The following is a 26168-nucleotide window of genomic DNA, read 5'->3' on the forward strand; positions in this document are numbered from 1 at the left end:
ACCACAAAACTACTGTGGCTACATGAGCATGATAGAGGCTAGCAATGCTATAGTGACTGACTCACCTTTTGATTTCCCAAAGCCTGTCCACTATCTACAAGGCATAAGTCAGGAGTGTAATGGCTGGATGAGTGCAGCCCCAATAACAATTAGGAAGCTCGATACATCCAAAGCAAAGCAGTCCTCTTGATTGGCAATGCAACCACCACCTTAAACACTCACACTCTCCACCACTGATGCACAGTGGCAGCAGCGTGTACCATCTATAAGATGCACTGCAGCAACTCACCAATGCACCTTCAACAACATCTTCCAAGCCCACAACCTCTACCACCTAGAAGGACAACAGCAGTAGATGCATGGGAACACCAGCACCTGAAAGTTCCCCTCCAGCCATACACCATCCTGACCTGGAACTATATCGCTGTTCCTTCACTATCGTTGAGTCAAAATCACTTCCTTAACAGTACTGTGGGTGTAGCTACACCACATGGACTGCAGCGGTTCAAGAAGGCAGCTCACCACTATCATCTGAAGGGCAATTAGAGATGGGCAGTAAATGCTGGTCAAGAGTGAATTTACAATAGAACAAGAGTGTTCTTCCCAATTTGTAAGTCAGCATCATTACAAATGGTTGATCTAGCCATTACTACATTGCTGCTTGTGGGACCTTCAGTACACAAATTAACTACTGCATTTTCTACATTACAATATGACTGCACTTCAAAAGTACTTAATTGGTTGTAAAGTGCTTTAGGGCATGATGAGATGATAAAAGCTGCTATGGAAGAGTTAGCCTTTTGTTCATAGTAGTTACTTTAGGTGAATTAATAAGGATGGTGTCATACCCAGTGGTACTTCTGTAATGTCGTCTCCTTTTGTAAGTTTGCAGTTTTTCTGATATTCCATGCCTTGATTCGCTTTCCTCTGCCTTTCTTTATAGTCTATGTTCCTGTGATCCCTTATTGTATGCTTTTGTTTAGAATTTTAGCTGAGCAGCTTGAGGTGGGAGGGTGGGGAAGATCGATCATCATACGCAGAATGAATGGCCTGCCCACCTTCCGTGTCTTTACAGTTTTGTTAGGCAACTAGTTGGGAACAAACAATGCGCGTGATGCTCTATTCAGTCTGCAGGGTCCTAAAACTACCAATGTTCCATTATTTTCTTGCTGTGGAAAAGCAGACTTCAAGATCCAGGAGTCAACACAGAAGACCTCCCAGCAAAAATAGGTCAAGAGATGTATCCACAGAGAAAACTCACGAGCTGAAAGAGCAACCATGGCAGTTGGATCCCAAGGAAGCGTTATGGGCTGTTGAAAGACGCAGGTTAGTGCACTGAATCCAGGTTGCATTTGAGACTTATAACGACAGTGCAGTTTTGTACCATAGATTGAAGACATATAATTTCTACAGAGAACAAAATACTGACTATGTTGGAAATCTGAAACACTTGAGCAAGTCAGACAGATACTGACACTGAATGTTTCTATTGTATTATTTTTGTTGCACGTAATATCTACCATGGATACTTAAAATCAAGGGGATTGCTCATTTTATTCCTTTGTTGTTCAGGTTACACGGGGAAATATTTAAACAAAACTTCTTAAGCAGGAGTCGACTTATTCTGACTACCGACCATATCTGTTAGAGTTGTGCCAGATTCCTTAGATGAAACTGACACTGGAGGTAGGAGGGAAAAAGTACTGTCTCCATCATAAAAAAACTTAAGAGAAGATGCAAGTTGCGGTGGTTCATTGGTTGCAGATCTGATATTTGATCACAATCGTATGACAATATTAAGTTATAAATATCAAGCATGAAAATCAAGTTTATTAAAATACTTTCATGTTGCTTGTGTATCTAGTTTTAATGCAAAGAAAATTCAAGGCTTCTCCCCTGCCCTCCAGTGAACATCTACTGACATCACTGTCTCAAGTAATTGTCAATCTCCTTGGAACAATATTGTTTAATGCCGACATCATGAGCTCTCATTCATCAGCTTCAGTATGTGATGTGGTTTAATACATTGGCCCGAGTGTCCTGTGGACCCTCTGGTTGTCTTACAATGTCTTTGCTGCCCGTGGTTGCTTTTCAAGGATGAGAGAGGTTTTAAACCTTTGAAATTTGACTTTTTAAAGAGAACCTTGCTCTGAAAGACAGGAATGTTGATGGGTAAAGCAAGCTCTTTCCTCCTCCTCATGCTGATCTAGGTTTTTTAACCTTGGAGACAGGAGTAGATTTTTTTAATTAATTAACAGGATGTGGGCATTGCTGGCTAGGCCAGCATTTATTGCACATCGCTAATTGCGCTTGAGAAGGTGGTGGTGAGCTGCCCGCCTTGAACCGTTGCAGCCCATGTGGTGCAGGTAAATCTATAGTGCTGTTAGGGAGGGTTTTCCAGGATTTTGACCCAGGGACAGTGAAGGAACGGCAATATATTTCCAAGTCAGGATGGTGAATGACTTGGAACTTCCGGGTGGTGGTGTTCCCATGTATCTGCTGTCTTTGTCCTTCTAGATGGTAGCAGTCATGGGCCTGGAAGGTACTGAGATGAATTTTGGCAGTGCATCTTGTAGATGATACACACTGCTGCCACTGTTCATCGGCAGTGGAGGGAATGAATGTATGTGGAACGGGTGCCAGTAAAGTGGGGCTGTTTTCTCCTGGATGGTGTTGAGCTTCTTGAGTGTTTTTGGAGCTGCAATCATCCAGGCAAGCGGAGAGTATTCCATCACACTCCTGACTTATGCCTTGTAGATGGTGGACAGGCTTTGGGGAGTCAGGAGGTGAGTTACTTGCCACCGGATTCCAAGCCCCTGACCTGCTCTGGTAGCCACAGTATTTATACGGCTAGTCCAGTTCAGTTTCTGGTCAATGGTAACCCCCAGGATGTTGATAGTGGGGGATTCAGCAATGGTAATGCCATTGAATGTCAAGCGACAGTGGTTAGATTCTATCTTGTTGGAGCTGGTCAATGCCTGACACTTGTGTGGTGCAAATGTTACTTGCCACTTGTCAGCCCAAGCCTGGATATTGTCCAGGCCTTGCTGCATTTGGACTGCTTGTGTCTGAGGAGTTGCAAATGGTGCTGAATATTGTGCAATCATCAGCAAACATCCCTGCTTCCGACCTTATGGTGGAATGGGGAGGCAGTGGCATAGTGCTATTGTCACTGGACTAGTATTCCAGAGACCCAGGGCAATGCCGGGTTTGAATCCCACCATGGCAGATGGTGAAATTTGAATCAATAAAAATTTGGATTATGACCATGAAACCATTGTTGATTGTCATAAAAGCCCCATCCATTAGGGAAGGAAATGCTGCCCTTACCTGGTCTGGCCTACATGTGACTCCAGACCCACAGCAATGTGGTTGACTCTTAAATGCCCTCTAAACAAGGGTAATTAGGGATGGGCAATAAATGCTAGCCTAGCCAGTGATGCCCGTATGCCATGAACAAATAAATCCCAAGCTGAAGATTTCATTTTGCTGCTTATCTCCTTTCCTGACATCTGCTAATTGTTTTGGTTTCTTGTTATAAATCATGGGGAGCCTGTTACCTTGCCAAAGTGGTTACCAGGCTTTGATCTTCATCATTGAACATTGGTGTCCTACTCTACCACAGGGTATATAACATCTAACGTCATGCCTTACCTGCCCTTGCCCTATTCGTAGCAGGGATTGCTGGATGGTGATCAGCCAAGTTATTGTGCCTGATTTCTCTCTCTTCAATTCACCTGCCTGAGATTGTTCACTCTGCACAGGCCAGATATCAAAAATTTCCCAGCCTTGTGTGACAGAGAGAAAACAATGTTCTTTAAAGTGAAAGTACTTCTTCCGCTGTTCCTCCCACCACCCAGAATAATGTAAATTACATCACCAGAGCCATTTTTACTAATATTTTGAGTTCAAATTCTGTATTGCCTCCAATTTTCTCATGAAGATTATAAATCACTAGCCTTGAGCTATTTTAAGTGTCTTATTTTTAGGGTTATGTTGATCCTTTTATTATTCATTTTTAATTCACACAAAAAGGTTGAATATGACTTGTGTTTGTGGAAACATTGCTTCTAGGTATCTGATCCTGAAGTGTTGAATTTCTGTTTTCCACTAGAGAGCGTGAGATATGGGAAGAGGAAGCCAGAGAGTTACTGGAAAGGGACCTGGAGCGATTGCAGCTTGAGAGGATGTGTCTCGAAAGAGGGAGATTGGATGAATCAGTTCTGAAAAGGCAAAGGTTATTATTAGAGGAGGTAAGGAGAAGGAATACAGGTGGAAATCTGAAAATGCCTTATCACTGTAATTCTGTTGTTAATTTGTCTTTTCTGGGTCTGTTGACCTTTCAGCTCCTTTCGTGCAGGTCTTAATTTCTGCACATGAACAGACTACTATGGTCACTGAGAAGATGTTGGTGTCAAACGTGTTGTGCTCTCCCAGTTCCACTTTTAATATGTATATCGTAATTGGCTGAGAGGTTGGATAATTAACTAACCTTAATTTTGGGTTACCTTTGTTTTTAGTGCTTTCTGGAACTAGCACGAACTCTCTCAAAGTTTAGTTTACCACTGTCGGAGTGCAATCAGGTCACGCACCATTAATTTTTCTTCTGCTTGGTTGAAAATCTAGAATTTCTTGCTTTCTTTCAGTCAAGAGATGAATTTCCCGGTGCATCAAATTAACTAAATTCAATCTTTAGACCGTAAGACACATGAGCAGAAGTAGGCCATTCGGTCCATCGAGTCTGCTCCACCATTCAATGAGATCATGACTGATTTGATAATCCTCAACTCCACTTTCCTGCCTTTTCCCCATAACCCTTGATCCCCTTACTGATTAAAAATCTGTCTATCTCAGTGATACAATTGAGTCAGAAGGCACAGGGTTCAAATGGTAATCCAGATAGTCCTGGCGAATGGAGATCTGGCTCTCAATTCTTGAGTAACAATCCGAATCAGGCCCATAAAACAATCCCACTCTATTGCCTGGCATAAAGGTGGTTCCAGCATGGAAGAAGCATTTCTGTCACAGATTGCTAATCAGCCAGTGAAGGAAATCAGCCATACTTTACACTAAACTGTAAGGGAAGAGTGTGAAGGTACAAAAACAGAAACAACCTCCTACCCTCTGGTAAGGAGGAAAAACAGAGCATGTTATTGATAACTGTAGGTGTGAATGTTGGTGAGGACTGGTCAGACTCGGCTGTGATACATTCCTCAAGCTTGCTAGCTAGGTTTGTGTGTGAAGAGCAGTCACTTGAGCAATGTACTGGAAGGTGGCACGTGCCTTTGGATGTCTACTCTAGCATGGGAGAGATAATAAAGACAAGTCCAGCGAGTGCTGAATTATTTGAAGTTGCTCCCACTACAATATTAGTATTCAGAGGTTACCCCTATGCAAGTATTTAATTAATGCTGCTTATGGGTCCAAATATGGTTTGGGCAAGTAGAAAAGTATTGTGAGTCAGCAGTGATCCTTACATTAGTAAAGGGTTGAGCTATAATCTAAGTTTAAAAACTACAAGCCTGCCTCAGAGTTGGGTAAAGGCGATACTTTCAGAATGTGTTCCTTTTATATAGGAAACAATGCAAGCACAGGAGCGAACTTACCGAGAGAAGGAAGAGCTACTCGGGAAGATGTGCTTTGAAGAAGCTGTAAAACAACCGTTTGCTGACGTTGGGTAAAGCAAACTTTGTTTTTCTTCCAGTTCTCAAGTAATGCAGAAAGAAGGTGTCTAATTGGTGAGAATTTATAAATATTGTCACGACTCACTGGGGACAGTGCGCTGCAATATCAAGGCCCACTGCTCCCCGAGCCGAGACAAATGTGAAAAAGTTTGATCAACCTACCTAATTGTTTAATTTAGGTTAACAGAATACGAGCACCAGGTTTGTAAACTTAAGTACATAACTGTTTATTGAACAAATTGTCCTTAACCAGTGGCAAAAGAAAGAAATATGAACTGCTAAATTTCTAACTCTATAACTAAACTCTACCCCTTCTTAAATCCCTATACACACACATACAAGACACAAAAACATGGATTTTAAGGGTGGGATAAAACAGTTCAATAGCACCAATTCTGGAGTACAGGATTCGATGGGTTGATTGTGATCGATGTCTTCCAAATTCCTTTCAGTTCTTTGTTGCTGACACGAGGTGGTCTTCCAGCACTTTCAGCCTTTAGCTCACTGGTTGAGAACTTGCCTTTCAATGTCTCGAACAGTGATTTTCCCCTTTGCCTCTTGACGGGGGTTTTTAGAGAGAGAGCAGGTTATAGAGATATGAGGAGAAAAAGCCAGCCAGCTATTATTATAGAATTACTGGAACCTGACACACAAAGGAGAAAGAGGTTTTAGGTCTTTTCCCTTTTCAGGCTAGGAGCTATTCTGCTGCACTGCTCTCTCTGAAACCCTGGTCACCTGGTCAGGAGCCAATTAAAACACTTGTAAGCAGTTCCCCATTAGACCAGACTCCTCCTCGGCACCATCCTGTCTTTCATGGCACACTCTGCTCTAGGACAGCAACTTGTATATGTCCTTCGCACTGTTCCAGTAGACATGTCCTTCAAACTGCAGCCATTTGTAATTTTAATCCACAGTCCAACAGAAGTAAAAAGACATAAGACAAAGTCTTTACAATATGCAGCTCCCTTAATAGCTCAGTCGGTACTGACCGAGGATGACCAACAAGACCCTAAATTCAATCCCTGTTCAGTATTTACTTAGCTAGTCTTAGTTCAGAAAACTACTGTTCTGGCTGTGTTTCAATCTGTCATGTTTCTTTCACTTAATTAACCTTTGTCACTAGGTGGGAGGAGAAGTGAGGGAATGGTAACATAGTGGTAATGCTACTGGACTAATAATCCAGAGGCCTGGACTAATTAAATAAACTAATTAATAAATCTGGAAGAAAAGGCCAGTCTCAATAATGGTGGCCATGAAAAAAATGTAAAAGCCCATCTGGTTCACTCATGTCCTTCAGGGAACAAAATCTGCCATACTTACCTGGGCTGACCTATGTGTGACTCCAGATTCACAGCAACGTAGCTACCCACTGAAATGGCTTAGAAAGCCACCAGTTTTATCAAAACCGCTAAGAAAGGTCAAGTAAGAATGAAACCACATGGTTCACCAAGCCATCTACCTAGGCATCGGATATGACAAAGGCACACCCAGTCAACCCTGCAAAGACCTCAACGAGCATCTGGGGACTAGTCCCAAAATTTGGGGGACTGTCCCACAGGCATGTCAAGCCTGAAGTAGTCATACTCACCAAATCATACCTTGCAACCAATGTCCCAGATTCTCCCCATCACCATTCCTGGTTATGTCCTGTCCTACCAGCAGGACACACCCACCAAAGGTGGCAGCACAGTGATACACAATTAGGAGGGAAGGGCCCTGGGAATCCTCAATTTCTAGTCCAGATCCCATGAAGTCACATTGCACCAAGTCAAACATGGATATAGAATCCTCCTGCTGATTACCACCTACCTCCCTCCCTGCCTCAATGGATAAATCTGTGCTCCTCCATGTTGAACACCGCTTGTATCATTGGGAGAGGACAGATTTGTTTCAATGTGGCATTCAAAAGACAATATCTGACAGTAGTGACTGAAGTAGTGCTAATGCTAAAAATGCCTTCCAACTGATTACGTGACCAGTGTAAGCAATCATTCATTATTTACCATCTTAAACTCTTTCACAGTTTTGCGAGTTGTGTTCAATCCCCCCACCCCTTTAAGTTTCTCTTATCAAGTGAATATCTTCTTTCTTTGTGTCTCATAAGTATGTCCTCTCATACAACAGCAACTAATTTTTATAAGGTCCCTTTTAAGTAAAAGGGCTTTAGAAGGTTAAAAAGGAGGAAGGGTGTTACTGGCATAGAAATGGCTATTTGGCCCAACAGTTCATGCCAACATTTGTGCTCCACTTGAGCCTCCTCTAACCTTTCCTTATCTAAAGCTATCATTTTAACCCTCTGTTCTCTTCTCCCTCATATGTTTGTCTAGCTTCCCCTTAAAAGCATCTGTACTATTCACTTCAACCACTCCCAGTGGTAGCAAGTTCCATATTCTCACCATTCTTCGGGTAAAGAAATTTCTTCTGAATTCCCTGTTCATTTTCTTGGTGATCTTGTACTAATGGCCTTGACTTATGGTCTTACCCGCAAGAGGAAACATTCTCTCTCTATTGATGCTATCAAAACCTTAGGGAGTAAGGGTAGGGAGTTCCTGGAGTCTCTTCAGCAATGTTGAGATGAATGAGGGAAGGAGATTTACAAAAGGTCAGTTGGAAACCTGAAGGTTGCAAGATGGAATTTAAGGCTGGAGAGGGTTGCTAACATAGGTGCCATGAAGCTGGGAGAATTAGAAGATGGAGATTTTAAGTTTAATACTTTGGGGATAGGGAATAATTGACTTTGGAACTGGTGAGGTGGTAGCGGTAGACTGAGGAAAAGGAGTGATGAACATGCAAGACTTAGTGCAGGCCAGGATACAGATAGCTGAGGTTTGGACACAGGCGGTCTCTGGACGTTGAAGGATGCTAGGCTGGCAAGGAGAACATTGGAGATATTGAGCCTGAGATTACATAGACATGGATCAGGGTTTCAGCAACAGGAGGGGTTGGGGCGAACATTATTGTGGAGCTGGAACTAAGTAATCTTGATGGTAAATTGTAGGATCAAGCAAAATATCAAAGTTTCCTATGGTTTGGTTCAGCCTTAGCAACTAACAAGAGAGCAATGGAGTCAGTATCAAGTATGCTATGGCAGGGGCTGAAAATAGTGGCTTTAGTCTTCCTAATAATTTAAGAAGAAATTTTGATTCATCTACTGGCGACTAGTTTGACAGCAGAGAGCAAAGTTGTAGGGTCAAAGGAAGTGGTGGAACTGTTTGCCATCTAAGTGAATCTACACTGCATCTTTCTGATATCTCAATCTCCTTCCTGTAATAAGAGTCACTTAATTGATGCATAATGCTGATTCATCATTGCCCCGCTTTATATTCATTGTTCCTACATATTAAATTCAGAATCCCATTTGCTATGTGGCATTTACTACATCTTTTCCACCTGCTTTATAATCGAGATTGTTTTTCCATTCCATTAAGAAACATAACATTCAGAGTATATTTCCATTCTCTGTTCTTTTCCCAGCAAATGCTGACTGGGCCTTATATCTGTTGATTTGAGTCTGGTGACCCCAATGTGAAGCTTTCAAGTATTTATTTTCTTTTCCCATTAGAGCACATGGAGCATGGGAGCGAGAAACAAGGCAAAATTGGGAAGGTAGAGAAATATTAAGAAGGGAATTGGACCAAGTAAAGTACGAAAGGTTACGCCTCGACAGAAAGATACTGGAACCAGAGACAGAGGATAGGTTACGACTGTTCTTGGATGGGGTAAGGAGAACAAAGCAAAATGTAATAATGACTTGTAAACAGAGAGCTTTTGTCACTTTGCCTTTTTTGGTAATTAAATTTCTGTGTTCAGGCTGTGGTTGTTTTAGGGGGCTTTAATCATCCAAATATGGACCTGGACAGTAATGTAAAGGGGAGAGAGGGGTGAGAGTTCTAAGAGTGTGTCCAGGAGAACATACAAATTAGGAGCAGGAGTAGGCTACTCGGCCCGTCGGGTCTGCTCCACCATTTATAAGATTGTGGTTGATCTGATTGTAACCTCCACTCTGCATTCCTTACTACCCCGATAACCTTTCACCCCCTTGTTTATCAAGAATGTATCTAGCTCTGCCTTAAAAATATTCAAAGACTCTGCTTCCACTGCCTTTTGAGGAAGAGAATTCCAAAGACTCACAACCCTCTAAGAGAAAAAAATTCTCCTCATCTCTGTCTTAAATGAGTGACCCCTTATTTTTAAACCATGACCCCAGCTCTCGATTCTCCAACAAGATGAAACATCCACTCTGTCAACACCTCTCAGGATCTTAAAGGTTTCAATCAAGTCACCTCTTACTCTTCTAAACTCAGTGGATACAAGCCTAACCTGTTCAACCTTTCCTGACAACCCGCCCATTCCTGGTATTAGTCTAATAAACCTTCTCTGAACTGCTTCTAATGCATTTACATCCTTCCTTAAATAAGGAGCCCTATACTGTACACAGTACTCCAGATGTGGTCCCACCAGTGTCCTGTACAACTGAAGCATAACCTCCCTACTTTTGTAATCACAATAAATAATAACATTTTATTCGCTTTCTGAATTACTTGCTGTACCTGCATACTAGCCTTTTGTGATTCATGCACTCGGACACCCAGATCCCTCTGAATATCAGAGCTCTGCAATCTCTCACCATTTAGATAATATATTTCTTTAATATATTTCCTGCCAAAATGGACAATTTCACATTTGCCCATATTATAGTCCATTTGCCAGATCTTTGCCCATTCACTTAACATATCTATGTCACGTTGTAGCCTCCTTATGTCCTCTTCACAACTTACTTTCCTACCTATCTGTGTCGTTAACAAATTTAGCAACCATACCCTCAGTCCCTCCATCCAAACATTTATATAAATTGTAAAAAGTTGAGGCCCCAGCATTGATCCCTGTGGCACATCACTCGTTACATCCCACCAACCGGAAAAAGGCCCATTTATGGCTACACTGTTTCCTGTTAGCTAGCCAATATTCTATCCATGCCAATATGTTACCCATACACCATGAGCGTTTATTTTCCGCAGTAACCTTATCAAATGCTTTCTGGAAATCCAAGTACAGTACATTCACCAGTTCCCCTTTATCCACAGCACCTGTTACTTCTTCAAAGAACTCCAATAAATTGGTTACACATGATTTCCCTTTCACAAATCCATGTTAACTCTGCCTGATTACTTTAAATTTTTCTAAGTGCCCTGCTATAACATCTTTAATAATAGCTTCTAACATTATCCCTGTGACAGATGTTAAGCTAACTGGCCTGTAGTTTCCTGCTTTCTGTTTCCCCCCCACCCCCTTTTTGAATAAAGGAGTTACATTTACTATTTTCCAATCTAATGGAATATTCCCCAAATCCAGGGAGTTTTGGAAAATTAAAACAAACGTATCAACTATCTCACTAGCCACTTCTTTCAAGACCCTAGGATGAAGTTCATCAGGACCTGGGGATTTGTTAGCCTGCAGCCCCAACAATTTATTCAATACCACTTCTCTGGTGATTGTGATTGTCCTGAGTTCCTCTCTCTCTCTCTCTTCCCCCCCCTGCCTTCTATTTCCTGCTTTACACCCATTTCTGGGGTGTTACCTGTACCCTCTTTGGTGAAGACTGATGCAAAATACCAGCTCAGTTCATCTGCCATCTCCTCATTCTCCATTATTAATTCCCCAGACTTTTTTAACTTTTCTTATTTAGATATCTATAGAAACTCTTACTATCTGTCTTTATTTTTCAAGTTGGCTTCCGCTCATACTCTAAATTTTCCCTCCTTATTAATCTTTTTGTCATTCTTTACTGTTCTTTATATTCTGTCCAATCTTCTGACCTGCCATCCAGCTTTGCACAATTTTTCTTTATTTTTAAATTTTTTAAAATTCATTCGCGGGATGTGGGCTTGGCTAGCTGGGCCAGCATTTATTGCCCATCCCTAGTTGCCCTTGAGAAGGTGATGGTGAGCTTAAACCACTGCAGTCCATGTGGCGTAGGTACACCCACAGTGCTGTTAGGAAGGGAGTTCCAGGATTTTGACCCAGCAACAGTGAAGGAACGGCAATACATTTCCAAGTCAGGCTGGTGAGTGACTTGGAGGGGAACTTCCAGGTGGTGATACTGTCTTTAACTTTTTTAGTTAGTCGCGGATGGTTGGTCCTCCCCTTGGAAGTTTTCTTTCTCATTGGAATGCACCTATTCTGTATATTTTATAATATCCGTTTAAAAGCCTGCCACTGTATCTTTATTGACCTATCCCTTAACTTCACTTGCCAGTTCACTTTAACTAGCCCTCATAATTGCCCTTGTTTAAGTTTACAATACTAGTCTTGGATCCACTCTTCTCTCCCTCAAACTGAATGTTAAATTCAATCACCACCTAGGGGTGGAATTTTCTACAGTATGTTTCCAGTCCAACAAGAAAGGAGGAACTGCTAGACCTGGTTCTTGAGAATGAGGTGAACCAAGTGATAGAGGAACATTTAGGAAATAGTGATCACTGTACCATAAAGTTTAGGTTGGCTATGGAAAAGGACAAGAAACAATCACAAGTAAGAAAAGTTAACTAGGGGAAAGCCAACTTTAATGGGGTAAGAATGGGTCCTCCCCAGATAAATTGGAATCAAAAGATTAGCCAGCAAAATTATAACTGAATAGTGCTGCCTTTAAAGAGAGAGTTCAAGTACAGTCACAGTATATTCCCACAGAATCTTTACAGTGCAGAAGGAGGCCATTCAGCCCATCGAGTCTGCACTGGCTCTCTGAAAGAGCATTTTCCCTCATCCTACTCCCCTGCTTTATTCCCGTAACCTTGTACATTCTCTCTTTTCAGATAGCAGTCCAATTCCCTTTTGAATACCTCGATCAAACCTGCCTCCACCACCCTCTCAGGAAGTTTGTTCCAGACTCCAACCACCCTCTGGGTGAAAAATTTTTTCCACACATCACTTTTACTCCTTTTGCCAATTATTTTGAAACTGTGCGCTCTAGCTCTTTATGTTCTCTTGAGTGGGAACAGTTTCTCACTATCCTGTCCATACCCCTCAGAATCTTGAATATCTCTATAAAGTCTCCTCTCAGCTGTCTTTTCTCCAAGAAAAACAGTTCCAACCTCTCCAATATATCCTTATAGCTGCAGTTCTTTATCTGGAATCATTCTTGTGAATCTCCTCTGTACTCTCTCCAATGCCTTCACATTCTTCCTCAAGTATGGTGCCCAGAACTAGACACACTGCTCCAGATGAGGCCTAACTAGTGTCTTATACAAATTCAACATGAACTCTTTACTCTTGTACTCAATGCCCCTATGAATAAAGCCTAAGATACTATATGGTTTTTTAATTGCTCTCTCAATCTGCCCCACCATCTTCAATGACTTATGTGTATATACATACCGAGATCCCTCTGTTCCTGCACCTCCTTCAGAGTTTCTCTCTTTACTTTATACTGTGTCTCCATTTTCTTCCTGCAAAGATGAATCACCTCACACTTCTCTGCATTGAACTTCATCTGCCACTTGTCCGCCCAATTCACCGACATGTCATGTCTTTTTGAAGTTCAAGACTATCCTCATCACAGTTGACAACGTTTCCAATCTTTGTAACATTTGCAAATTTTGAAATCATGCCCTGAACACCACAGTCTAGGTCATTAATGTATATCAGGAAGAGCAAGAGCCCCAACACTGACCTGTGGAGAACTCCACTACAACCCTTCCTCCAATCTGAAAAACAACCATTTATCACTACTCTCTGTTTCCTGTCACTCTGCCAATTTCTTATCAAAGTGCCTACTTTCCCTTTTATTCCATGAGCTAGAATTTTGCTAACGAGTCTGTTGTATGGCACTGTATCAAATGCCTTTTAAAATCCATATACATCGTATCAACAGCATTTCCCTTATCAACCTTCCCTGTCACCACCTCAAAAAAACTCCAGTTAGTTAAACATGATTTTCCCTTGATGAATCCATGCTGGCTTTCCTTAATTATCCTGCACTTGTCTAAGTGACTGTTGAGTTTGTCCCAAACTATCTTTCCTAGAGCATTCCCTACCTCTGAAGTCAGACTGACTGGTCTGTACTTGTTGGCTTTACCCTTGTATCCCTTTTTGAACAAGGATGTAACATTCACAATTCTCCAGTCCTCTGGCACCACCCCTGTGCCTAAGGAAGCCAAACCTATGACCGCCACCATCTAGAAGGACAAGGGCAGCAGATACATGGGAACACCACCACCTGGAAGTTCCCCTCCAAGCCACTCACCATCCTGACTTAGAAATATATTGCAGTTCCTTCACTGTTGCTGGGTCAAATTCCTGGAACTCCCACCCTAACAACACTAAGTGTACCTACACCACAGAGACTGCAGTGGTTCAAGAAGGCAGCTCACCATCACCTTCTCAAGGGCAGTTAGGGATGGGGAATAAATGCCAGCCTAGCCTGTGATGATCATATCCTGTAAACGAATAAAAGAAAATCATTAAAGATGGCAGGACAGGTTGAGAGAGTGCTTTTTATTTTCATGGAGTGTGGGCTTTACTGGCAAGGTCAGCATTTGTTGCCCATCCCTAATTGCCCTTGAGAAAGTGGTGGTGAGTGAATGGCATCCTGAGCTTTATTCGTAGGAACAGAGAGTACAAAAGCAAGGAAGTTTTGTTAAACCCGTATAAAGCACTGGTTCATCCTCAACTGGAGTATTGTGTCAATTCTTGGCACCGCACTTCAGGAAGGATGTGAAAGCATCAGAGGGTGCAGAAAACATTCACGAGCATGGTTCTAAGAATGAGGAACTTAGTTACATAGAAAGATTAGAGAAATTGGGACTATTCTTGGAGAAGAGAAGATTGAGTGGAGATTTAATGGAGATATTCAAAATCTTGAGGGGTCTGGACAATGTAGATAGAGATCAATTGTTCATATTGGTGGAAGGATCAAGAACCAGAGGGCACAGATTTAAGTAATTGTCAAAAGAAGCAATGACTACATGAGGAAAAACTTTTTCATGCAGTGAATGTTTAGGACCTGAATGCACTGAGAGTGTGGTGGCAGGGTCAATTGACGCTTTCAAAATGGAATTGGATCATTATCTGAAAAGGAAAAATTTCCAGGGCTATGGAGAAAAGGCGGGGGAGTGACACTAGATGAATTGCTCCTTCAGAGAGCCAGCACAGACACAGTGGGTCGAATGGCCTCCTGTGCTGTAACCATCCTACGATTTCAGCCCTAAATTATTGACCTCATCTTGAAACTGTTCCAGATTCCCCAGCCAGGGGAAGCCACCTCCGTCAGATCCCTTCAGAATAGGAACATAGGACTTAGGAGCAGAAGTAGTGATTCAGCCCTTCAAGCCTGCTCCGCCATTCGAGAAGATCATGGTTGATCTGATTGTAGTCTCAATTCTAATTTCCTGTCCCCTGCCCCCGCTGACCCTTGACTGCGTTGTCTATCAGAAATCTAATTCAACTTTGAATAAGTTCAATGACCCAGCCTCCATTGCACTCTGGGGAAGAAAAATCCACAGACTAACAACCCCTTGAGTGAGACTATCAGCAGCAAACACGGGAGAAAAGCAGTCTCTGATTGGAGGAGCATCTCCATGCAGAATCGTCTATTGAAACTCACCTGTTTGACCTGAATTTTGAAAACTGGCTCAGGGGGCCACATCGAGGAGCTTCACGGGCCTGACGTTGGACAGGCCTGTTCTAAAGCAATTATGTCCCTTTTCATAGAATGTTCTATTTTAAAACAAGATCACCACCTCTCATTCTACTAAACTCCACAGAGTATAGGCTCAATTTACTCAGCCTCTCATTATAACACGACCCTCTTTTCCCGAGAACCAATGCAGAGGACCTTCACTTCGCCGCCTCCTGGTATGTTCTTCCCTAAATACGGAGATCCAAATCCCTATACACTTGTGCAAGAGTCCTTATTCTTGTAGTCCAAACTCCTTGCAATAAAGCCACCATTCCATTTGCCTTCCTAACTGCATGCTAACTTTGTGTTTCTTGTATGAATACGCCCAAGTCCCTCTGAATATCAACATTTGAAGTTTTATGCCTGTTAGAAAATATTCTGCTTTTCAGTTCTTAATACCAAGGTGAATAACCTCACACTTCCCATTTTTTTCTCCATTTTCCATCTTGTTGCCCACTCACTTGACCTGCCTATATCTCTTTGCAGCCTCCTGACCTCAGCTTGCAATCCCACCTAGCTTTGGACAGTCAGCAAATTTAGGTACATTACTCTTCATCTCAGTCATTAATATGGATTGTGAATAGCTGAGGCCGCAGCACTGATCCTTGCAGCACTGCACTGGTTGCAGACTATCAACTTAAAAGTGCCCCGTTTATCCCTACTCTTTGCTTCCTGTCCTTTAACCAATCCTCTATCCTTGCTAATATATTACCCCCAACTCCATGATCCCTTATCTTGTAAGTATATATATCAACCTTGCACCCAGATTCAACAGACTAAACCAGTGCTAAAAGGTTAAATTAAAAGGACAGATTTGCATAAAACTTAGATAAAGGCAAAATTCTGCAGATGCTGGAAATCTGAAACAAAAACAAAAAATGCTGGGAAAACTCAGCCGGTCAAAGAGTCATACGGACTCAAAACGTTAACTCTGTCTTTCTCTCCACAGTTGCTGTCAGACCTGCTGAGTTTTTCCAGCATTTTTTGTTTTTGTTGCATAAAACTTAGTTTGCTTTCCCTTGAGTTTTGAAGGTTGAAGAGTGATATATTGTTGGTGTTTAAAATGTTAGAAGTTCGATAGAGTAAATAAAGATAGGTGAATTATTTTCTCTGATGGGGCAATCTGGAACAAGGGGACCTGACAAATTTGAATCTAGGCCATTCAGGTGTGATGTCAAGAAGCACTTTTTTGTGACCAAAAGGTTGCGAATGCTAAGTCAGCTGAAAACTTTCAAGACTGTGATCGTTTTTATTAGGTAAGGATTATGGATCATAAAGGTAAATGGAGTTAAGATACAGAATAGTCATGATCTAATTGAATGGTGAAACAAACTCAAGGGCTAAATGGCCTCCTCCTATTCCTGTGTCTTGGATCCTCTGATGTGTCACATTGATCCAGAATGTCTTGTGCAGTAATACTCAATTAGAACGTTCTCACTGCTAGAGGCTAGTGACTGGGAACTAGTCAATGGCCCAACCTGCGTTCTAAAGAAGCATCATATTGGACTTGTAACGTTAACTCTGTTTTGCTCTCCACTGATGCTGCCAGACCTGCTAGGTTTTTTTCAGCACTTTGTGTTTTTATTTCAGATCTCCAGCATCAACTGTATTTTGCTTTTATTTTAATAGCTGATCTATCTTTCCTTTAATAGTTTGCACTTTATGATTCTGTATTCTACCTCAGTTTTGAACCTCTTTTCATTTCCAAAATACAGCCTTGGCCATTGTGGGAGGCAGGGGTGTGAGTGCCGCACTGTTCTCCCATCCTGTCGTTGTCATGTTTTCATTCTTTTTCTTCTGCCTCTTAAACTTTTTGGTTCTGGGCAGCATTCTATGCCTTATTGGTTGAACAGCTAATATGCATTCAGGCTTTTGTCAAGTCCTCTCTTAATTCAGCCATCAAGAGATGTACTATTCTCCTCTTCTCTCCTATTTGGAGCAGTAGCACTTTAAAAAAAAAAATCACAGCTGGCGTATAATGTTTATAATTTTATACAAAATGATATATTAAAGTAATAACACATCCCATGGCACTTCAGAGGAGCAAAATAAAACATATTCACGAGCCACATAAGGAGAGATCCTACCAAATTGGATAATTTCACACTTCCCCACATTATATTCCATTGGCCACCACCTTGCCCAGCCACTTAACTGTCAAAATCGTTTGCAGCTGCTTTACATTCTTCTCACAGCCTTACTTTCCCATCTAGCCATGTATCATCAACAAACTTGGACAAACCACCCAATGTCCATTTAACCAATCTTCAATCCGTGCTAATATATTACCCCCAATCCCAAGGGCCCTAATTTTGTCTAACAGCCTATTGTGTGGCACCTTATCAAATTCCATGCGCTATGCTATAGCCATTAGTTCCCTTTTATGTATTCTGCTAATTACACACACAAAAAACTCAAAAGATTTGTCAAACATGATTTCCTTTTCATGTAACCACCTTGACTCTGAGCTCTGTTTGCCTTGTCGCTAATGATAGATTCCGGCATTTTCTCTGCTACTGATGTCAGGTCGATTGAGGCAGAGTGTAGTTGTATAATTAGAGACAAATCAATGGCAAAAAGTAAAAGGAAATCAAGAGGACAAAACTAATCCCATAACTGCTTATTTTTATTCAGTTATATTTTGTAGTAATAATGATTCTAGATATTTCAGTAATATCTGAAAAGCTTGATTTCTGAGTGTGAGGCGCACCATTAAAAGGAACTCCTTTGGTACCACAGTTGGCAGTTGAGATGTGCAATGTGGAACTGAACCATACATCTAAGAAAAATTCACAGGTTTGATTTCTGGCCTGTGCTGAGTTAACTGACTTTAGGGATGGTGAAGGACAAACTAGAGTTGGCCTCAGCCCCCTTAGGTTATGGAGGAGCTCCAATGACTACAAATTGGGGGTGTGCTTGTCTTCGCATTCTGACAAGGACAAGTTTGTGCTTTGTTTGGTATCCCTAATTGTGAATGAGCTCTCTGACTCACCATATCTATTTATACATGAAGAATTAATACTTGTGCTAAAAACTAGAGTTGGTTACAAATATTATTGTTTAATGAAATACAAATAGAGGTAGTAATAAAGAGGCAGTATTCAAAAAATTAATTGGATTGAAGGTTGATAAATCCCCTGGACCTGATGCACTACATTCCAGAGTTTTGAATGAGGTGGCTATAAAGGTAATGGATGCATTGGTGGTTATCTTTCAAAATTCTATAGATTCTGGAAAAATTCCTATACACCGGAAAATAGCAAATGTAACCCTGCTAATTTAAAAAGGGAGGGAGGGAGAGAGAAAATGGAGAACTACAGGCCTATTGGTTTGACGTAAGTAGTAGGGAAAATATTGGAATCTTATTATAAAGCATGTGATAACGAGACATTTGGAAAATAATGATATGATTAGGCAGAGTCAACGTAAATTTATGGAAGGGAAATCATGTTTGACAAACCTGTTGGAGTTTTTTGAGGATGATACCTGTAGTATAGATAAAGGAGAACCAATGGATGTGGTGTATTTGTATTTTCAGAAGGTTCTTGATAGGGTCTCACACAGGAGGTTAATAAACAAAATTAGAGCACATGAGATTGGGGTAATATACTTGTATGGACTGAGACTAGGTTAACAGACAGAAAACAGAATAGGAATAAATGGGTTATTCTCAGGACGACAGGCTGTTACTAGTGGGGTACTGCAATGATCGGTGCTGGGGCCACATCTGTTCACAATCTATATAAATGATTTGGATGTGGGGGCCAAATGTAATATGTTCAAATTTGCTAATGACATGAAACTAGGTGGGAATGTAAGTTGTGAGGAGGATGCAAGGAGGCTTCAAGGAGATTTGGATAGGCTAGTGAATGGGCAAGAACATGACAGATGGAATATAATGTGAATAAGTGTGAAGTTATCCACTTTGGTAGAAAAAACAGGCAGTACTCCTTAAATGGTAAGAGATTGGGAAATTTGGTGTCCAAAGGGACCTGGGTGTCATTGTTTATGAGTCACTAAAAGCTAACATGCAGGTGCAGCCAGCAATTAGGAAAGCAAATGGTATGTTGGTCTTCATTGTGTGGGGATTTGAGTACAAGAGTAAGGATGCCTTGCTGCAGTTGTATAGAGCCTTGGTAAGACCAAACCTGGGGTATCATGAAGAGTTTTGGTCTCCTTGTAGGATAAGTATATAGGATGGAATATAGGGAAGATTTACTTGCCAATAGAGGGAGTGCAACAGATCCTCACTTAGACTAATTCCTGGGATAGCAGGATTGTCTTTTAAGGAGAGTTTGAGGAAATGGGGCCTGTATTCTCTAGAGTTTCGAAGAATGAGAGGTGATCTCATTGAAACTTGTAAAATTCATTCAAGGCTTGACAGGGTAGATGTAGATAGGATGTTTCTCATGGCTGGTGAGTCTAAAACCAGAGGGGACAGTCTCAGAATAAGGGGCAGGCCATTTAAGACTGAAAGCAAGCATGCAGGTGCAGCAAACAGTTCAGAAGGCAAATTGCGAGAGGACTTGAGTCTTACTGCAGCTGTACAGGGCCTTGGTGAGACCAGACCTAGAGTATTGTGTGCAGTTTTGGTCTCCTTACCTAAGAAAGGATATACTTGCCATAGAGCGGGTGTAGCAAAGGTTGACCAGACTGATTCCTGGGATGGCAGGATTGTCGTATGAGGAGAGATTGGCTAACTAGGCCTGTATTCACTGGAGTTTAGAAGAATGAGAGGGGATCTCATTGAAACCTATAAAATTCTGACAGGGCTGGACAGACTGGATGCAGCAATGATGTTTCCTCTGGCTGGGGTGGGTGGGGGGGTCTAGAACAAGGGGTCACAATCTCAGGATAGAGGGTAGGCCATTTAGGACTGAGATGAGGAGAAACCTCTTCACTCAGAGGGTGGTGAACCTGTGGAATTCTCTACCACAGAGGGCTGTGGAGGCCAAGTCACTGAATATATTTAAGAAGGAAATAAATTTCTTGACTCTAAAGGCATCAAGGGGCCTGTGGAGAGGGCAGGAGTATGGCGTTGAGATAGAGGATCAGCCATGATCATATTGTATGGCAAAGCACGATCGAAGGGCCGAATGACCTACTCCTACTTCTATTTTACTATGTTCCTGAGGAGGATTTTGATCACTTGGAGTGGTAAACCTTTGGAGTTCTCTACCCCGAAGGGCTCTGGAAGCTTGATCATTGAGCATGTTCAAGACAAGTTGATAGATTTCTCGATACTAATGACATCAAGAGATATGTAGGTAGCACAGGAAAGTGGCGCTGAAGTAGATGATCAGCCATGATCTATGCAGGCTTGATGGACCAAATGGCCTGCTCCTGCTCCTGTGTTCCTTAAAATAGCAGCAATGATAGTGAAGAGTGACATTTTAATTTCACCTAAAGTTGAGCCTGGCTCTTAGCTTGGGAATGAGATGCATTTTTATGATGAACATATGTTTGTTTTCAACAACATGCAGCAACCTATTGTGCTCTTTCTACATAGCAAACAGGAAAAGAGCAAGAGAAAAATTACTATGAAAGAGAAGGTTTACTCCCCGAGATGTACTATGAAGAAACTCTGAAAAGACCTGATATTGGGTAAGGAGATCATTCTAAACTTTCCAAGTCACGAAGGAAAGGGTATAGAGGTATTTAATTACAAGGATGAGAATTTTTTTAATTCATCCATAGCATTGCCAAACCTAGGTTCCCTCCCACAGTAATGCCAGAGCAAAGGAACCAACCTTGCTACCGGATTCCAGCAACTCCACCCACGACTGCCAAATCCCAAGATCGCCCCTCAATTACTACCAAAGTGCAAGGCTGCCCTAAGTGCACTTAATCCCATTCCTCTTCCAAAAAAAAAACTACCACATGTCCACCTCCAAAATATTGCATCTTGTTCGTTCTTAACTCTAAAAAAAAATTAAGTAGATAAAGGAATAAACATAAAAACCATTCTAACGATTTTGACGGAAGTTTAACAAAATTCAATCCCCATAGTACCTAGCAAAAAAAATCTCAGAATAATAATTATAAAAACAGAATTTGATTAATTCAGATCTCCCAAGTATTGTGTTCTCAGTATGTTTTTGAACATAACATAAGAAATAGGAGTAGGAGAAGACCATACAGTCCATCAAGTCTGTCCATTCAACATGATCATGACTGATCTTGGGCTTCATATCCACTTGCCCGGCTGCTCCCCATATCCCTCAATTCCCTGAGAGGTCAAAATTCTTGTCTATCTCAGCCTTAAATATAGTCAATGATGGTGCATCCACAACCCACTGTGGTAAGGAATTCCTAGGATTCACAATTCTTTGAGTGAAGTAATTTCTTCTCATCTCAGTCCTAAATGATCAATTTATTATCTTGGAACTGTGCCCAGTTCTAGATTTCCCAACCAGGGGAAAGAAGTGTCTACCCTATCAAGTACCTTCATGATCTCGAATGTTTCGATGGAATCACATCTCAATTCTTCTGAACTCCAGAGAATGTAGAATTACTCAGCCTCTCATCATAGGACAACTCTCTCATCCCAGAGACCAAAGATCTAGTGAACAACAATAGACCATGCGGTGGACAGCATCAGAGTTGTTGATTTAGTGACTCAAGTTCCATTTTTATTAAATTATATTCTGGGATTTTACAGCTACTTCGGGAATTGGATTCCACGCCATCTTTTGTTCTAAAACCTTTTGTTCCACCTCCAAGTCTTCAGAGAGTAAATGATAATTAAACCAGGCATAATCTAGTCATTTTAAAGTAATTATGCCCTTGTTTAATATGATTTTATATTCTTTTATCTGAAATTATTGTGAAAAGGGAACATTGGATTTGGCAATACGGGGCTGATGGAATGTGGGTTTGACTCACTGGCAGTTTTCTAAAGGAGCATGGACTTGGCAGCAATGGGGTATGGATATTGCACAAATAGCAGCGCTGGCTTGTTTTTTTCTTGCTCCCCTCTTCTGTGACAGCCTCTGTCTCCATTGCTCCGTTTATTTCTTTGTCTATTTTCGGAGGCCATTTGGGCCATCGTGTTTGCACCGGCTCTCCAAATGAGCAACTCACCTAGTGCCACTCCCCTGCCTTCTCCCTATAACCTTGCACATTCTTCCTCTTCGGAGAACAGTAATTGCCTTTTGAATGCTTGAATTCAATCTGCCTCCACCAACACTCTCAGGCAGTGTATTCCAGACCTTAACCACTCGCTGCTTGAAAAAGTTTTTCCCCATATCACTTTTGTTTCTTTTACTAATCAGTTTAAATCTGTGCCCTCTTGTCCTCTATTCTTTCTGACCAGACCCCTCTCAATTTTGAATACCTCTATCAAATCTCCAAACTTATCTTTCACAACCTTAAACCCAGGAGCATGTGCTTCTCCTGCAGAAATGCATTAGGTAATTTTTTCCAATAGAGACCTGTCTCGTCATTGTTGTAATTCACGGGATAAAAATTCCTTCCTCAATAATAGTCGTTAAAATTGCAGGATTATGCACCTGCAGCACTGGAATCAGCACTTGCTTCTTCAGCAGTAAACTTCAGATTATGTAAGTTTGCCCTCCTTGAAATGCTCAAACCAATCTGAACTTGCTTTAAAGGATTCATTGAAGCGGCTTCACCTTCTTTAAATTCAATTCTCGAAGGTACTCCTGGTTTTTTCCTGAATTACACCTGTGCTTAAAAGAATTTGTCATTACCATTGATCTTCAATCAAAACACCCAATAAATGCGCCATTCTCACCATCACATGGCTGCACAGGCTATTTGTGCCTCTCTCTCTCTCTCACTGTCAGCTGTTAAAATATGTACATTTTCTAACAAGTGATTATTAGTAGCTTCCAAATTTCAGTGTATTCCTTCTTTGTACGAAAACTCTTGCCTTACTATTTGAAACATAAAAGTATACAACAGATAGTTAATGACCTAATAATGACTAGGAATGCAGCTTTTTTATTGATACAAGACGAGTTGGAGGACAACAGCAGCCAGAAAAGGCAGGGTGCAGGCAGCATTGCACCATAGTACTGATTTAGAGACTGTACCTTGGGTGGAGCTGTCCACCATAGCCTCACCTTTAATTGCAAGTGGAACTGCAAGGCCTTGCATGTGATTAATGGGCAATAAAGCCACCCTGTTGTTGGAGCTTGGACGGCTTGCAGAAGTAAGTGACATGAATAGTAAGCATATTTGCAACAGCACTTTAAACCATGTAAATGTGAAGCTTGCAGTAATTGCACATTATTTATGACACTTATAGATAAATGTGTGTATGCTTGAATAGAACAAATAAACTGCCAGTGTTTCAGATTACAACCAAATACCAGCAGGGAAAGGGTGCTGCACCAAAGTTATGAATTGTCTTGATTTTAGCTTTGGCAGTATGCCAGTGAATTTTGTTCAATCTTGAGTTATGAGGTTTCAAGTTAAATGCTTGTCTCCACCACCTTTTGCCCCCTCCCACACCAGTATTGACTTGTTCCTTTGATTTTAAACAGATACAGCCGAGGTTCAAGCAGTAACCCTAGCTGGAAGATGGAAGGATTTCCTGATCATTCTTCACAGGGAATGCTGGGCAGGGATCTGACACTTGGCTCAGCTGTCAAGCGGAGCTTGAAAAGTTTACACAGAATTGAACTAGCAGAGGCTCAGAGGACTGACCCTTCACTTGAGGCCGTACGATATCAGGCCATGCATCCCAACAGCAAGACAGATAATGACATGGGGGGAACATTCCTGTACAAGGAAGGGATTTTGATTCGACGATGGAGTCCAAAGGAAGGCTTTTTCAAGGGGTCGGAAGTGTTTGAGGAGGTAGTAGTCCCTGAGCTATATCGTGACGAAATATTAAAGGTTTCTCACAACATTCCATCCGCTGAACACCAAGGCATTAAGCGTACAGGTCGTCGTGTGCTGCAGTATTTCTACTGGCCATCAGTTTTCATGGATGTGGCACATTATTGTAAAGCATGTGAAAAATGTCGCTATTCGCATAAACTGGGAGATGCAGCCAATCTGGGGTTACGTCCCCTACCCACTATCAATGTACCATTTAAAAGGGTAAGCATTGATGTAGTGGGACCACTACCCTTCACAACCAACTCTGGGAAAAGGTACATCCTGATGATGGTGGATTGTGCATCCAGATATCCAGACGCAACTGCACTTGTCTCAGTGGAAGCAGACATAGTCGCCATGGCCCTGCTAGTAATGTTTACACGGGTCGGGTTTCCAGAAGAAATACTGTCCAATCAGGGTGAAAATTTCATGTCCCAGTTGGTTATGCAACTGAAAAGGCAATGCCAAGACAAGCAGCTCCGCAGCAACCCATACTGTCCCCAAGTAAATGAGCTGGTGGAGAAGTTCAATGGAACACTGAAACAAATGCTGCGTACCTATGCTGAGCAGAACCCCTGTGACTGGGATGAAAAGCTGCCGTATCTTCTATTTGCCTGTAGGGAGGTGCCGCAGCAATTAACCGGGTTCTCCCCCTTTGAGCTTCTATATGGGCGCCGGGTATATGGGACTTTGCTTCTGATCAAAGAGGCTTGGTTAGGGAAATGCTTTGGCGCAGATAAAAACATTGTGGAGCATGTGCTGAATGCGCGGGATGCCTTAAATAGTTTAATTGAAAGTATTCCGGAAGATCAGGACCACTCTCTAAATAGCCGAAATCTCTGGTACTGCCATAATGCTGGGACCCGGGCATACGACATAGGCCAGAGAGTGCTGGTGCTACAGCCTGTCAAACGACAAAAAGTACAGCTTCACTGGGAAGGCCCATATACTGTGGTTGAGCCAGGGAAATACGTGTACTACACGGTTGAAATACCGTTTAATAAATTTCGAATTTACCACGTTAACATGATGAAGCCTTACCTCGATTCCTAGGTAGCTACTGCGGTAGAGTAAAATATTTGATTTTTAGTTTGTTTCCTTGTTTTAGAGATTATATTGGTTCCTTGATTTAATTAGAATTATTTCTCTGATGAAAATTTAAGACCCTGAACCAATAAACAACACAACTGATTGTGTGTTCGGTAATGTGCTAATTGCTGATATCACATTATAGATATCCTGTATATTCACCCTTTTACTTTGTGGGACCCTTCTCCTATTTGGTGAGAAGTATGCATGAGGTTTTGTTAAGGAAAAACTGCATCAGAAAGTTCCCAGAGAAAAGCAGTTGACGGGTGAGGGTTTAAAAGCAAAGTGGATTTGAAGGAACAGGAAGTCTTTTGTAACTTGTGTCTGAACAGATTGTCAATTTCTTATCAATTGCTTGTACTTGAAGGAGATGATGATTTGAGCAGGATAGCAAGGGTCGAATTTACCATGAGTGACAAGAATCTTCAGTTAAACCAGAAGGGTAATTAATTAATTACAGACTTTCTTGATGTATATTTATTTGTATCATTAAATATATATGTACTTTTCATATCTGCTGAGTATTGTGCTTCATATTGCTGTTTACCACTGTTTAAATAAAGTAATTAGCTGTTTTAGTCTGTAAACACCTGGTCTGCATGGTAATATCCACTGTTCAGAGAAGATTAGTCAGCACTGTGCAAAATTGAAAGATGTTCACAGCAGATTACTGCAAGAAAAGTTATTGTTGGTCCGTGGTTAAGGAATCCAAGCTTAAAATAGGAAAGAATGGTGTTTCTAGATCATAAGACCCTCTTACAGGAACATCACCTTGACTTTAAAGAGATGAAGGTTACCAAAAATCCAAGTCTCTGATAATTTGGGACAGCGATAGAAATGTGTGAACGAGTGGCTGAAGTAAAAGGAAA

At 41.5% G+C, this 26168-nt stretch overlaps 1 protein-coding gene across 2 annotated transcripts in view; it reads left to right on the plus strand.

Annotated features, from left to right (window-relative positions):
* LOC144688712 (uncharacterized) overlaps nt 1–25812 on the plus strand; it is a 97431-nt gene extending 71619 nt beyond the window's left edge. For both annotated transcript variants that reach the window (XM_078555585.1, XM_078555586.1), the window contains 6 exons: nt 1184–1326; nt 4115–4253; nt 5577–5677; nt 9247–9403; nt 20870–20964; nt 23871–25812. In XM_078555585.1, coding sequence (XP_078411711.1) covers nt 1184–1326; nt 4115–4253; nt 5577–5677; nt 9247–9403; nt 20870–20964; nt 23871–25263 — 2028 coding nt within the window. In that variant the 3' untranslated portion in view covers nt 25264–25812. The remainder of the gene's footprint in view (nt 1–1183; nt 1327–4114; nt 4254–5576; nt 5678–9246; nt 9404–20869; nt 20965–23870) is intronic.
* Nucleotides 25813–26168: the final 356 nt, after the last annotated feature.

Source organism: Cetorhinus maximus, chromosome 13, assembly GCF_964194155.1.
Source record: "Cetorhinus maximus chromosome 13, sCetMax3.hap1.1, whole genome shotgun sequence".
NCBI classification, from domain to species: Eukaryota; Metazoa; Chordata; class Chondrichthyes; order Lamniformes; family Cetorhinidae; genus Cetorhinus; species Cetorhinus maximus.